The sequence below is a fragment of the Lepidochelys kempii genome, chromosome 3, assembly GCF_965140265.1.
Source record: "Lepidochelys kempii isolate rLepKem1 chromosome 3, rLepKem1.hap2, whole genome shotgun sequence".
Lineage (NCBI taxonomy): Eukaryota > Metazoa > Chordata > Testudines > Cheloniidae > Lepidochelys > Lepidochelys kempii.
In genome coordinates this window covers 91530179-91545335 of record NC_133258.1, presented here as the reverse complement: position 1 = coordinate 91545335, position 15157 = coordinate 91530179, and the positions used below count along the sequence as shown (strand labels likewise).

The 15157-nt window shown below is 38.7% G+C and overlaps 1 protein-coding gene across 1 annotated transcript in view; it reads left to right on the top strand.

The window, feature by feature from the left end:
• Positions 1-15157, top strand: part of MAN1A1 (mannosidase alpha class 1A member 1) — a 215514-nt gene that overhangs the window by 158362 nt on the left and 41995 nt on the right. The window contains exons 6-7 of the mRNA XM_073337170.1: positions 7364-7487; positions 9999-10092. Coding sequence (XP_073193271.1) covers positions 7364-7487; positions 9999-10092 — 218 coding nt within the window. The remainder of the gene's footprint in view (positions 1-7363; positions 7488-9998; positions 10093-15157) is intronic.

Genomic DNA, 15157 nt, shown 5'->3' with positions numbered 1-15157 from the left:
TATGATAGTCTCCCAGTTGTCAGTGTATGCTATCCAGTGTTTTGAAGCATCAAGCCTTGTAAATGGACAGTTTTCCCTTGATCTGAAAACTCTCCACCAAATTGGAAGGGCTGGTATACTTTAACCTTATCCTGCCTTGAAAATTGATGGTGGCTTTCTTTCAGAAAACGACTGCGTGCTGCTTCTAAAAGAGAAGTTGACTTTTTGACAATTTTTTTTAACATTTATTACTCAGGCATGGTTACTAATTTGAAGTAGAAGAAACCATTGTTCCAGAATCCTAGGCAGGGAGGCCCATCTTAACTATCTTTCAATCAACTTTTTACAAAGCAACTTTAAAACCTGAGATGAGTCAGTGAAAAGTTGGCAGTGGAGGGAAGTGTCTGGTACTTTTGGGGAGGATTGAGGGAGAAGAGTTGAAGAAGAAGCTCTTTTTTTAGTCTTCAAAGTAGCCACTACTCTGGTCCACAGTCCTCTTTACAGCATTGTTGATTTCAGGAAATGCTATGCTGCTGCCAAAAACAAAGCACATATGAATGCCTCATATATACCTGTAGCTTTTATTTATAACAAATCAACCACTGCGTAAAACAGTCTTTCTGTGGGACTCTCTAGTTTCTTTAGTATTTGAACACAGCTTTTGTGTAAAGAACAGTCCACAAAAAGATACTGCTGGAGCGAATATGCTGCTTGTCAGTATATAGCTGAGTGAATAACAGGCTTTTTATGGTGGAAGCAGAGGAAAGATCCCCCTTCTCCTTTGCCTGCTGGGATTGCTGAAATGTGATGTGTCCTTTTATTCCCCTTGCAGAGAGGAAACCCATAGTAGTCATGTAAAGAACACGTTAGTGGCACCCAGCCTGGTTATTCGTATATTGTGAGATCATGGGCATAGTGTGGTGTTTTTGAAGGACTAACTGTGATGTTCAAAGACATATTTTAGACTAGGATAAATGGATTTAATTTACTCCAAGTACTACAGGATATGTATTTTATATACAAGCATTCTTTACATGGTTTCTGTCAAAACTCTATTAATTTTTTGTCAGTTATTTCCAATTCAGAGGGGGTTTTCATTGGTTTCTGAGAATTCTTTTTATATTTATACTGATTCTACTCAGCATCCCAAATTATGCAGGTAGTTGCAGTAGTGAATTTTGCTCTAATAGCTCTCTGTTTTACATATTCTAATTTATTATTACATGGATGGCAGAACTGTAGAATCCTGTTAATGATTTTTGATTTGCTGTTCACTTTTCTTTGGGGGACTCTATTAAAAGTAGTTCCCACTAGTATGCATTATTGATATCCCTGTTCTGATGTATTCTGTTTCCTACAGCTTTTTTTAGTCCTTGGAAATTGATTACTTAGACCCTTAGTGCATAAAGTAACAGGAAACATGAATTGTTTAGATTATTCATTAGTGTATTTCAGAAAACATATTTAAGACCTGTGGTGAAATTAATTTTTATTAAAATTAATTGTGTTAATGAATAAAGTTAGAGGAATTTTTTGATTGTAACATTGAAAAATTGCATTTAAAACCTTAGCATTTCTAATAGCAATGTTTAAATTGTGTACTACCCCACTACCCTGTGTGTCTGTCTTTTTGTTTCTCTCTTTCCCTCACTCCCTCTCTCACACACACACACTCACACAAAAAATCTCGACATTTACTGCTCAGTTGAGTGCCTTATGCTTCCTGGTCTGCTATCCCTCCATCTTCAGGGCACTACTAATGTCATCATATTAGCATAGGACAGACAACCGGTTGAAAGGAGTATAAACCAATGCCCATTTGCGTGCAAATAGATGCACTACATTTGAACAATGAGGGAAGACTAGAAAAGGTTAACATGGAATATCAGAATAAACAGAATGGAGACAGTTATACAATTAACCCTAACCAAGACTGTATATTGGCTACTTTGACTAGTAACCTCACAATAAACCAGCATCAATAGGTGCAGTATTGCCAAGTCCACGTGTTCAAAAGTCTCACATCAGAACCCAAAAATCCTAAATTGCACAGCTCCAGGAGCAGCCCAACAACCCTATTGTGACTCACTCATAACATGGTCGATTGTTCACCCTTGCTCTGGGGGAAATAATCCACCCCAGCCCTCTGCCTGTACATTAGAGGTAGAGACAAGGCTATGTTGACATGTAGAGGGAGGAAAGTGGTGGCCCTACAGAGGCTGCTCTCCCTCACTCCACAGTGCCACCTGTGATATGGGTAGCCTGCACAATGAGGTAAGGGAGGGCCTTATGTTACCTTGCTCCCTTGCACAGCCGTGTAAGAAAAGGACTGTCTCACCCTATGTATGTATACATTAGGTTTTATGTATAGGTAAAACAAGATACTCCAAAGTAAGTAATGATTTTGAGTGCCCAATTTGAGACACTTCAAAGGAACCTGATTTTCAGAGTGTGCTCAGCACTTTTTGAAAACGATGTGCCTTTTTTAAGTGTCTGGGGGTACCCAAAATTACAAGAGGCTTTTGAAAATCCTGGACAGGGCACCTATAAAACCCTCTAGGAGATCAAATGCCTACCATTCTTGCTGGTACCATAACTCCCCACATTGGATTATAGTGCTGTGGTGATAAAAGAAGTTGATCAGTTTTTCATTAAGTATTAAAGCAGTAAAATTTAACCTTTGTTCAGGGAAAATGGAGGATTATTCTTAAGAAAGCATTTCTGAGGTAGTACTCAGTAATAGAGTATAAAATATCTGATATTTGAAGAAGCAGACCTACTGTAGCCACCTTGTTGGTTGTCTGTCAAGAGTCACTTGACCTACAGAATCTTTGTGCTCAACTAGAGAGCACAATTGGGACAAACTTCTTCACCGGTAGCTCATTTTTATGTGTGCACCTGTGTTGCTGAATGTTTAGAACATATTCTTGATTCCTTTCATTTGCTTAGTAAAAATGTTGGAAGCAATTATGTTTTATTTATCATATTGACTTATTTTATGCTATCTGGTTATGTGGCAGGTGTGACTTTTAAAATATTTTACTTCATATGAAAGGTAGACATTGAACGTATAGATAAAAACCTGTATTGGTACTGACCTTTTTTCACTGCTGCTGAGGAGGTTTCATTTAATAAAATATTGTTCTGAAAAAGTAGTTGTCAGATGAGAACTAGACCCGAGAATTTTTACACTGTATGAATACTGCTTATTACAACTGCCATGACTGGCCATTATGAACTGACTCACAAAGGTATCACTTATGGAAACTGGAGATGCCTGTATGGATGTAACAATCAATTTAACCTAAATGGAATGTACCCATGGAGATATTTTTTTCTTTGGGTAGAGGCATAAGAGAAGATAACTAATAAAATTGACATGTATGACATCTATAATAGTGGCACTTCACATTCATAATGTATCATGTTAACTTTTGAAACTTATTCAGAGAGCATTATAATGAGCAATGTACTGTAGCATCTGCCTAGCTGTAACTAGTTAGTCATATAAAATGCACAGTTTAAAAAAAATATGTTGTAGCACTATGTGAGCACTTAGACAGTGGGGTCCTAGTCCATACCTTGGGTTCCTAGGTGCTACAGTAATACAAATAAATAATAATATTTATAATGAATGTTATTGCAAATGACCTTTCCAAAACAGGACCATTTTAAGTAAACATAAGTCTGAGATTCTAAAAGACTTTCTAATGAATTTTAGAAAGAGTAGGAGAAAAATGTGTCTCTACTGGAAGTATCTCTACGCAGTTTGGACTATAGAGGGTGTGAATTGTGTGTGGATAGTGTAGGCACAAACTCAAGAATACTTACTTTGCTTAAATGTAGTCCTCTTTAAACAGCACTAAGTTGATGTGGAGTAGGTACCTTATAGATAATGTCTGCAGCATCCAAACAAGGGAGCTGCACAGCACAGCACATGAGTGCTCCGTACAATTAACATCCCGTAGTCCAAACTGTGGGGCCATGCGGATAAGCCCTTAATTTCAGAACAATTGTTTTGAGACCAACTTTTACAGAGCAGCAGATCAGATCAACCATCATTCCATTTAATTAATCTGAACAGTTTATTTAAATGGAATTTTAAAAAATGAGTTTGAACCACAAAATACAGCTGATCAGAAAATTGTTTTCCCATCCCACAAGGATTTTTGAGATTTTGAAAAATTATCCCATCCCGAATCAAGACCAAAAGTGAAAATCTTGAAAATTTTCTTTGAAATAAATCTTGAAAATAAAAAAATTATATTTGATTGAAATTTTCAACCTATTTTTACTATAAATAACTTAAAGTAACTTACATTTTTAAGTGAAAAGGTTTTTTTGAACAAAATAAAATTTTTCATTTAGAAAATATTGAAAAGAGATATATCAACAATTTCAAAACATTTTTTGAAAATGTTTTGAAATTTTACCAAAAGCAACCCTTTCTCACATTTTTGGTTTCAAGAAATTGGCATTTTCCATCTTTTGTTGAAAAATTAACAGCCTTTCTTCCACAACTGACTGATCCATAAATAATCATGCATAGTCAACTGCTTTTGACTTGTCAGACGCAGTATCATCCAAATCACTTATGACTAGTTCTACGACTTTGTCACAGAAGTCATGGAATCTGTGACTTCCAGAAACCTCTGTCACTTGAGCCCCCATGCATGGGAGCTGTAGGGTCCCCGCCACCCCTGGCTGCTGGGAACTGCAGGGCCCAAACTCCCAGCTGCAGAGGGCCACGGGGCGCCTCACAGCTCCCAGCCGCTGCGGACAGCGGGGGTGCCCCGGAGCACAGAGCTGCTGTGACTGGCAGGGGTACCCGGGAACATGGAGCGGCACAGCCAGCAGGGGTGCCCAGGAGCTCCAAGCCAGAGCCATTACAGGTGGTGGGGGTGCCCCGAGCTTGGAGCTGCCAGTGGTGTGGAGACCCTGCAGCTCCAAGCCAGGCACCCCTGGGTGGTGTGGGGAGCCTGCAGCTCTCTATTTTGTCATGCATATTTTAAATAAAAGTCACGAATAAGTCACGGGCTTCCGTGAATTTTTCTTTATTGCCCGTGACCTGTCCATAACTTTTACTAAAATTATGCGTGACAAAATCTTAGCCTTACTTATGATTCCCTAATCTGGTTAGAAAAATTACTTTTCAAAGCCTATGCAAACATCAGAGGCCTTAGCTTTAAGCCCTCACTCAAGGCTTGTTAGAGATATCTGCTTTCATTTTTGGATGGTGGGGACCAGATGCCCTGAAATTCCTCATTCCCCTTCTGCGAAATCTTTTGGTGGAAGTACAGCTAACTCCCATACTATCTCTTCAGAAAGTGGCCACATGCAGTGTTCCCTATGCCTGTGATGTATTCTGGGATACATCTTTTTTCCCCTAGATGAAGTAAGTATAGATTGCAGTAGGACCAGTGTTGTACTGCTGAATATCAGGGATGGCAAGTTGCCCACTCCCCTGAATATCCTGATGGGATGGGGAGAATATTCCTGCTTTGTTGGCTCATGAAGATGACATGGGAGGGGACAAGGTCAACTATCTGCAATAGAGTGCTGCACAGATGCCAGCTGGCCAGTTTGCTGAAGATACTGAAGTTAGTTTGAATTTAGGGTACACCACCTGCCATTTTGACCAGTGACATCTGCGAAAGCCAAAACCGGCAGGTTTCAGATAACACTATTTTTAATTACTTTACATAATTGCGAAAATCCATCTGTGCTTATTTTAAGCAACTTTTGTGATCAAATGTATGAAAAGACCTGTACATTCAGTAGCTGTAGTTCCCTCCTTTTGTGAAGACAATAATACAAGTCCCTCAGGACTTTAGAAGAAAAAATACAATCTGAAGCCTGGAAGTTTGATATTTACTTTTAATGGAGTAGAAATAGAGAATACCTGTGCCCTAGTAATGTCACCTTGGACAAGGAGAATCTGCCACCCACCCTAAAACCTCTAATACTCCAGCCAGTACTAAAGAAACCTTCACGACATGCTAGAAACTTCGCAAATGAAGCGGATTGGAAATTTTCTGATTGCAAGTTTTTTATCAGAAATGTCTTTGCCACAATTGAGATCTGCTATGGGACTGTAACTATTTGCTGAAACTTCCAATAAAAATCTGCCTGGTTTCCTGTCACCACCTCTGCCTGACTCCTCAGCAGCTCCCCTGAATGGCTTCCACAGTGCTGGGGCTGCCAAGGCTTCAGGCTCCAAAGAGACTGAGGAGGCTGTGGGCCATATTTTGTTTCAGAAACACTAAAATGTTCCCTTTGCAGGAATAGTTCAGTGATACTGAAACAAAATACTGCAGAATTTCACTTCCATGAAAACTTTTGAGATTTTGGCTTTTTGTCCCAATTTGAGACAACTTTTTTCTCCCCAGAAAAAACCCTCAAATGTTTTTGTGGAAGTGGAATTCAGTTTACCAGTGAGCACCACCTGCAAGATAGAGTCCAATGTTTAAACTCCCCTATGCAAATCGAGAGACTCGTTAAAAAAAAAAAAAAGTCTCCAGTGCCTCTTGTCAACTGTCAGTCAAGCTTCAGGCAGAGCACAGTAAAGAGGTGGCACTTGTTTCTTTGAATTTATCAGTTAAATACCCACAGCTGGCCCATGCTAGCTGACTGGCTCACAGGACTCAGGCTAAGGGGCTGTTTAATTGCAGTGTGGACATTCGGGCTCCGACTGCAGCCTGGGCTCTAGGACCTTGCAAGGTGGGAGGGTCTCAAAGCTCAGCCTCCCATCTGTAAAGATTAAATTTTATTCGGTGAAGTGTTGTTAGCTCTGAATTTAATTCTGAAAACATTAATCATGGTTAAAGAGTGCCCTGAAAGACAATGGATGATAGCTATCATACCTGTAGTTAAAATCTACATTATTAGGGTAGGATTTATGTTCTAAAGTCTTATGAAATCTTTTATTGAGACTTCATAAATTTAATATTCAATATTCAGATTACAGTAGAAACCCAGAGAACCCAATCAGAATCCGGGTCCATTGTGCTAAGCGTTGTGCACAAACACATGAATCCCCAAAGGGCTTATAACTTAACTTTAGGAATGCATAGTAGTCATGTAAACATAAATACAGCTAAATCTTTAAGTGATCAATCAATGTCTGACTTGCTTAAAAAGGTGGTCTAATAAAGGTGGAGCAGAATTGAATTGTACTCAAACATTTAAGGTAACTATGGGGTAGTTTCATAAAACAGAAGGTGGCCTAGTAAGGGTGTTACTTTTATAAGTTTCATTGTGTTATTAATTAAAAGCTTTGAAGTTAATTCTCTTCTGGTAGATGGAGTGTACCTAATATACCGTATATTTTATTAGTACTACTTTATAGATGCTAATGACCTTTTCTGCCTTTTCCTCCCTTTAGTGGGATTGGTCGAAACTGGCCCTGGGCTTCTGGAGGAAGCAGTATTCTGGCAGAATTTGGAACTCTGCATTTGGAGTTCATACATTTGAGCCATTTGTCTGGAAATCCAGTGTTTGCTGAAAAGGTTAGATTCTTTGGTAAAACTTTTATTTTAAAAAAATGAAAAATTGGAATTTCTGTAATTTTAAGTGTGTCACAGTAAGCAGGTGAATAGTTTCTGTGGGAATCCATATTAATGAACACAAAGCACATGGCTGAATTGACATCCATTTTGTCATGGTTATAAAAATTAGAAGACCACTTATCAGGCCACATAATATTTGGAAGTTTGGTTAAGTGGTAAATTCATGTAGATTAGGCATTTGGAACACAGCACTTATTTTAGTTGATGTAACTTGTTTGGTTAAGGTGAAAACCACAAATGAATTTTATATTCAGATAATATACTGTGTTCATGCAGAAGTACAAAGGACTGTGACCTAGCAATCACTTCGATGCATTTTCTAAAAATACAGGGTGTCACTACTGTAAGTAAGGGATTTGGGAGTCTCTTCCATTTCATGTCCATCTTTATAGAGTGTTCATAACTTTTTGAGGAAAGTACCCTTTAAGTGATATTTCTCATACTTGTTCACAGCCCAAAGGTGCATTTTTTCCAAGTTTGGTAAAATTCTACGTGGCTGTTTTTGAGCTTTAAAAAATAACATTTTCACTACTTCAGAAATTGTTGTGGCTAGCCCTGTATTCACATTTAGATAACTACAAATGGATTATTTTAAAAACTTCAAATGTGGCTTGATGATTTTTTACATATTTGAAGAAACATCGCATACAAATAAATTTTTATGCATTCTAAAAAAGCCTATGGTGCATGCATAGTATGTTTTTTCTATTAAGTTTTTAACATATTGCACCACAGTACAGTATTTCATTTACTGGTGTACAGATTTATATTGAATCAGTACAGATGTGTTTATTGGAATAGATACATATTTGAATAAATGTACTACAATAATTTTAATAATCCCATGTGTATGTACAATATAAAAATGTTCCCAGTGAATTGTTCCTTTAATCACAAACATAAATACATTTTAAATAAGAAAAATGTATATTATTATTTCAAAATCTATAATGTGCCTATCAAAAGACCTCTGTGCATATGTACAATTTAAATAACCTAATCTGATATCAAGTAAGAAACTCCACAGAAAAACCCAGAGTTGGTCTATTCAACAGCTCCCTTAAAGGCCTTGTTAAAGAGATCTGCAGCATGCTCTGAAGGTCAATAGATTTGGTTCTGTTGGACTAAAAAGGTGACAAAATGGTGGATATGGATCTTATACAGGTAGATTTATTGAATATGTATTCAGAGTTTTTTTTATTTTTGAAAAAAAATGACTAAATACAAAAAACTGTGTGCAAAGGCGTTAAAATTAAATTACTGGTTCCTAGGCAACTGTAACTCAGCTACATTTAACATATATACCACATGCATTTATATAAAATATTACTATGTACAATAGAGTAGAATTATAGATGTAATCGTATGTTTTTATTTCCTGACTTTTGTATATTTTAGATCGCAACAGGAACATTGCATTCATGTAGTTTATGTACTTAATTTTGTTTATTAATTAGAAATAGGTCAGACATGTATACAGCAATATACATATTTAAAAATGACTTTTCTCTGTTAAATTATGACATCTTAATAAGAAATTCCAAAGGAAGCTGTAAACTTTGTTTAGCTCCAAAAGCAGTGGTCAAACCTTTTAATTGAGTATTAAGTACACCAAGCTTCATGGATTGGCTGAACAATGTATTGTCCCCTTATGTAGAGTGCAATATTAAAGCTCACACAATTATTGGAATCCATGAAATGCATATGGCAAAATGAGATTAATTAAGGACAGAGTTTGTTTTAAATAAATTTGAATTTCAAATGTTTTTTTCCCCAGGCTCACAAGAAGTAACATTTAAGATAACATATTTTAATTTTTAAACTAGTATTAAGAACAAAGAAAAACCTAATGAAAATGCACAAGTAGATAATCTTGGCAAAGAAGCCAAAGATTTGAATAACCTTTAAATGGAACTACATTCTGTATCATAGAGGTAGGAACTCCAACAGAGCTGAGGACATCTTGACAGTGTTTTAGGGAAAAGCTTCCAGTGCTCCTGCATTGCTGTTTCTGTTCTGTGGCTAAATCATGATCTTCTTTCTTCAGTGCAGTTAATCTGGTGTCTTTCATTAAAATTCCATTAAAATACTACATGTGCTCTATCTACAATGAACCATGCTTGAGGGACACGCAGACTACAGCTGATGCAGAATATAGCTGCTGTCTTATGGTCCTGCAACGATCTCAATATCGGTGGAGCATTCTTTTTTTCTGTGGAGCATTTTAGTTGATGACTAGATTAGATTTGTTTATTTTAAAAAGAAATCCTCTATGCCTATGCATAGAGGTCTTTCGATAGGGACATTATATATGTTGAAAGAATACGTATTTGTTTGAATTAAAATGTATTTATGCATGTTGGTTTAAAAAAGGATGTACTGATGCTACTTGTATTTAATGGGAATATAAGACTAGATCAAGTGCTCATTGTTTGGTTTTCTTTGTAATAGGTAATGAACATTCGTAAAGTTCTGAACCGGCTTGATAAACCAGAAGGTCTTTACCCTAATTACCTGAATCCTAGTAGCGGTCAATGGGGTCAACGTAAGTATGACAGTTCTTCAGAACTGCCAATTAACTATTTTTACATACCATTTCTAGGAAGACATCAACTCTTGGTTGTTTCTTGCACTGTTAGCAATTGATAAACCTGAGTTCTGCTTGGGTTACTTATTTTTCTACCTACTTCATATATGTTAATTTATATTTCTCTGACCTCTAGCATATTTGTTAGTTGAAAACTTTTGAATGAGTCTAAGTGTGTGATTGAAAAATGTCTTTTCACTGAAAAAATTAAAGTGCTGGTAAGGCTGCTGTTTAAAGAAATGATATCAGCTTGTCTTGGATCAAAATTCTATGTTGGTATAAATTGGTTTAGTTTCACTGAAGTTAATGAAACTGTGCCAGTTTATATTAACTGAGGGTTTGCCTCTGTATTTCTTCTGTGAGTGCTTACTCCACTCCATTACACTGTAGGCGTATGTGTCTCATGCATTGGTTCCAGAGAGTTTTCCCTAGTGGTATCTGTAGGGGCTGCCCTGCCCACAACCAAGCTCTGAACGGAGGGCATAGAGGAAGGAGCTACCCCATCCCTTCTTGAGTTTTTCTTACCTTCTGTGATCAGTAGTCGGAGCATTCTGTGTTCACAGCCTCGCTCCCTGAGAACAAACTTGTGAGTACTTTAGCTAACTTTTGCCTATTGTTACTGTGTTTCATCCATTGGACTTTATTTTTCTTTCTGTATTTTCCTTTATATTAAAAACTATTCCCTTTTAGTACATTTTCTGAATTGGACAGATCTCCAGGTCTCACCTAGTATTGGGGAGCCTATGCCAAGGTCGCCAGGTTTCAAGCCTTGCTCTGGTTGTCAAAAGCAGATTCCTATCACAGGTTTCAGAATAGCAGCCGTGTTAGTCTGTATTTGCAAAAAGAAAAGGAGTACTTGTGAAGTACCTTAGAGACTAACAAATGTATTTGAGCATAAGCTTTCATGAGCTGACCCTCATTCACACTGTCTTAAGTGCGTGGATGAGGGCCACATAAGAGACAGATGCTTGATATGCCAGGGCTTAAAGACCAGAATGAAAAAGCTGAGGGAAGAGCAGCTTTGATGTATTCTGTGGAGGCTGCTCTTAGATCAATGTCTGAACCCTCTTGGTTGTCAAAAAGAAGCTCAACAATTACTCATAGAATCATAGAATCTCAGGATTGGAAGGGACCTCAGGAGGTCATCTAGTCCAACCCCCTGCTCAAAGCAGGACCAATCCCCAGTTTATGCCACAAATCCCTAAATGGCCCCCTCAAGGATTGAACTCACAACCCTGGGTTTAGCAGGCCAATGCTCAAACCACTGAGCTATCCCCTCCGCCCGGATACTCCTTGGAGAATCCACCATGACTCCAGTCTGCTAAGATCCTGAAACTGGTGCCCAGCCCCTTCAAGTCCCCTTCATTTGTCTAGACACACTCCCTGCCTCCCGAGTCAACTCGGCTGCGGGAACTCTGGTATTCTAGTTGCACCCTTCAGAGGCAGTGTGGAAGTAAAGCATGCATTTGTGGAACGTTTCCCTACTGACTTCTTCAGAGTAGTAACATGGTCTTCCATCAACACGTTTACTAGACAATATGCATTTATTGCTTGCATCAAGAAAAGACACAAACAAGGGAAAAATGGTTCTACAATTACTCTTATGATGCGACTTCAAGGCCCATTGCATTTGATAACAGCTTGGGAGTCAACTAAAGTGTAAAAGACGTATGCTAGCACTCGAAGAAGAAAGAATGGTTATTCGCCATCTTGTAACTATTGTTTTTCGAAATACGTTGCATATGTCTGCTATATGCCAACCCTCTTTCCTATCACATCGGAGTCTACCATTGGCATGCCGGTCCGAAGAAACTAAAGAAGGGGTAGGGAGGCCAACCTGAGCCTGAGAGAGAGCCAGAATTTACCAATGTACATTGCCAAAGAGCCACAGTAAATTTGTCAGCAGCACCCCATCAGCTCCACTCCCAGCGCCTCACACACACCGGGAGCCTCACCGATCAGCACCTCCCGCTCTCTCCCTGCACTTTCTGATCAGCTGTTTCATGGCATGTAGGAAGCTCTGGGGGGAGGAGCGCGGGCACTGCAGGCTCAGGGGACGGGGCAGGAAGGGATGGAGGTGGGGCAGGACCTGTGGCAGAGCCAGGACTTGAGCAGTGAGCACCCCCTGGCAATTTGGAGGTTGTAGCTCCATCCCTGGAGTCGGTGCCAATACAAGGAGCCACATACTAACTTCTGAAGAGCTGCATGTGGCTCTGAAGCCACAGGTTGGCCACCTCTGCTTTATATCCTCCATTCAGAGCATGAGGAGCCAGAGCATGAGCAGGGCTGCCACTATGGGTACTACTAAGAAAAATTCCCCATCACTGGTGCATGAGATGCACACAGACCTACAGTGTAATGGGCATATGCAACACATCTCAAAGAACAGCAGTTATGAGAAGGTGAGTAACATTTTTCTGCAGGTGAGTATTTGTTCTGCTGACATTAAATGATGTAGGCAGACAAGGAAGTAAGCTAAACAGAATTATATTGCCTTCAATTCCACTGGAAACATCATGAGGAAAAATCTAACAAAATCAGTGGGGAATGAATATATTGAACGTCTCAGGCATTTTAAGTTCCTGGCCCCTTTCTGGTCATTTGACTTTTTCCTGTATGAACACTGCCTATTGTACTTCTATAGCATGTTGAGAACATGGGTTGCTAAACTAGAAGGTGTTACTAGAATCCCTTTTTTATATTGTTACACTATTAAATGATTGTGGTTTGGGGGGTTTTACAAGAAGGAACTTTGGTTTACTTTTACTGTAGCAATCCCATCATAGAAATTCTTCTGAACAGTTGATTCTGCACACCCACTGAAAAGAAACAAAATAGGAATTATTAAAATATTTAGGCCGAGATATACAAAGGTACTTGGGTATCTATCTCATGCCCAAGCCCCAGCTGGATTCTCAAGCCAGGTGAAGATGGGCATTCCCTCACCTGTCTTACCTGCAGGACCTGATTTGGTAGGCATGCTCTGAGCACATCTATTGGATTGAAGCCCATTCAAAATCCAGCAGAATGAGGAAGAGGTAGTGGTGCCACCCTTATAATTTTTAGCCCACTAGATAGAGCACTCACCGAGGATGTGGGCAGCTCTGGCTGATGGGGAGAAGGGTTCAAATCCTTTCTAAGGAGAGAGCCCTATCCATTGGATTTTGGGATATTCTAATGTGAGTCTCTCTCCATCTCTCCTGTTGAACCTGTTCTACTTTGGATAGATGCTGAAATAGCCATTGGGCCAGAGAGAGAGACTGAGAATGACCTAGCATGCTGGCTTTTGTAGATCCCATTTTTAGATGCCTATCTCTCCTCATTCATCATACAGAGAAGCTTGGTGCCTAACCCAGGCTTTGTGGATTCTAGTGATTTTCAAGGTGCCTAAAAATTAGGCATTGCAGCACCTAAGTTCCTCTGGGGAGCCAGACCTTAGAATATAAAAGAAAAATAATTGTTTTGGGAAAGTTCTTCTTTTTAAATGTGTTTAGTAAAGTATTTTAGAGGGAATGACATAGTGTAGAAAGTTTCTTGCTGGTTTTAAATGTCAGTTTTTGAAGAAACTATTTAATATTGACTTCCTTATTTGTTCGTGTTTTCTGCTTTTTAAATAAATGATCTACATGTACGCTACAGGACAAAAGAAAAGGTGGATCGGAAAAATCATTTAAGTCAGCATGAACACACAGATTTTATTCTCTAGACACCCTCTTACTTTCTCAGTCTGGCACAACACTGAGTTGGCACGATCTGGTAGTCTTTCATCCTTTTGCTTTTTTTTCTTTTTCTTTAAACAGAGGAACAGGTTGCTTATTCTGTCTTGTTCTGTCATGTTGACTATATCAGGCAGCTCAGTTAATTTCAAAACTTGCCAAGCATGCAGTCAGTTAAACAAGACACACAATGGGAGGGGACATGAGGAATCCTCACTGTTCTGTTTCCAGCCTGGGTATATTGGAGAGTTGTCCCCAAAGGCAAAGGAAGTTACTGTTTTTATTGAATAATGGATTTGAGGACCTAAATTATACTCTTTTATATCTTTCAGAGTAGCAGCCGTGTTAGTCTGTATCCGCAAAAAGAACAGGAGTACTTGTGGCACCTTAGAGACTAACAAATCTATTTGAGCATAAGCTTTCGTGGGCTCCAGCCCACTTCATCAGATGCATAGAATGGAACATATAGTAAGAAGATATATATGTATCTGATGAAGTGGGCTGGAGCCCACGAAAGCTTATGCTCAAATAGATTTGTTAGTCTCTAAGGTGCCACAAGTACTCCTGTTCTTTTTGCGGATACAGACTAACATGGCTGCTACTCTGAAACCTTACCTAATATTGCAGTGCCTCACCTGGGAAGATAGCCCTTACTCTCACCCAGTTTAAAAGCTGCCACTGTCTCTCTCTGATTGTCCTTTTTTAAAAGTGAATCAAATTCTAATTCTGCTATTTGGGCTTTTGACCTTTCTTATGTTTATATAATAGTGCCTCAAACTTCTCTTTTGCATGAAATCCCTGGGTCATATCCGGGAGCTTGTAAATTATAAAGCCATCTTTCTTTACCAATGGCATGTAATTTATATATGGAAATTAGCTTCTTGTCCATACAAACCACGAACACAAGTGTTGATGCAGGTCGATCCATGGCATGTTGAAAAAGCAACAAATAAAATTAAATCTACATTTGTTTCCTCTGTTCCAATTCACTTGCTTTTTGTTTGCAAGCACGGATTTTTAACAGTGGAAGAAAACAAGAACATAAGTCATAAAAAGATGTTTTATTTAAGATTATTTTTCCAGTGCCTATTGATTGCAACAAAAAACTAATTGCAACAACATAGAAGTATTCGTCTCACAAACATCAGCCAGGGGAAAATAACAGCTTCTGAATGTTAGTGTTTCACTTACAATGCTGTAACTCTGAAGGACGTTGTTGGTTCACTGCCGTTGTTCTTGTAAATTCATTTAGTCCTTGTTATTTTGACAGTAACCTTACAGTGATTTGCTGCAGCGTGCACCAATTG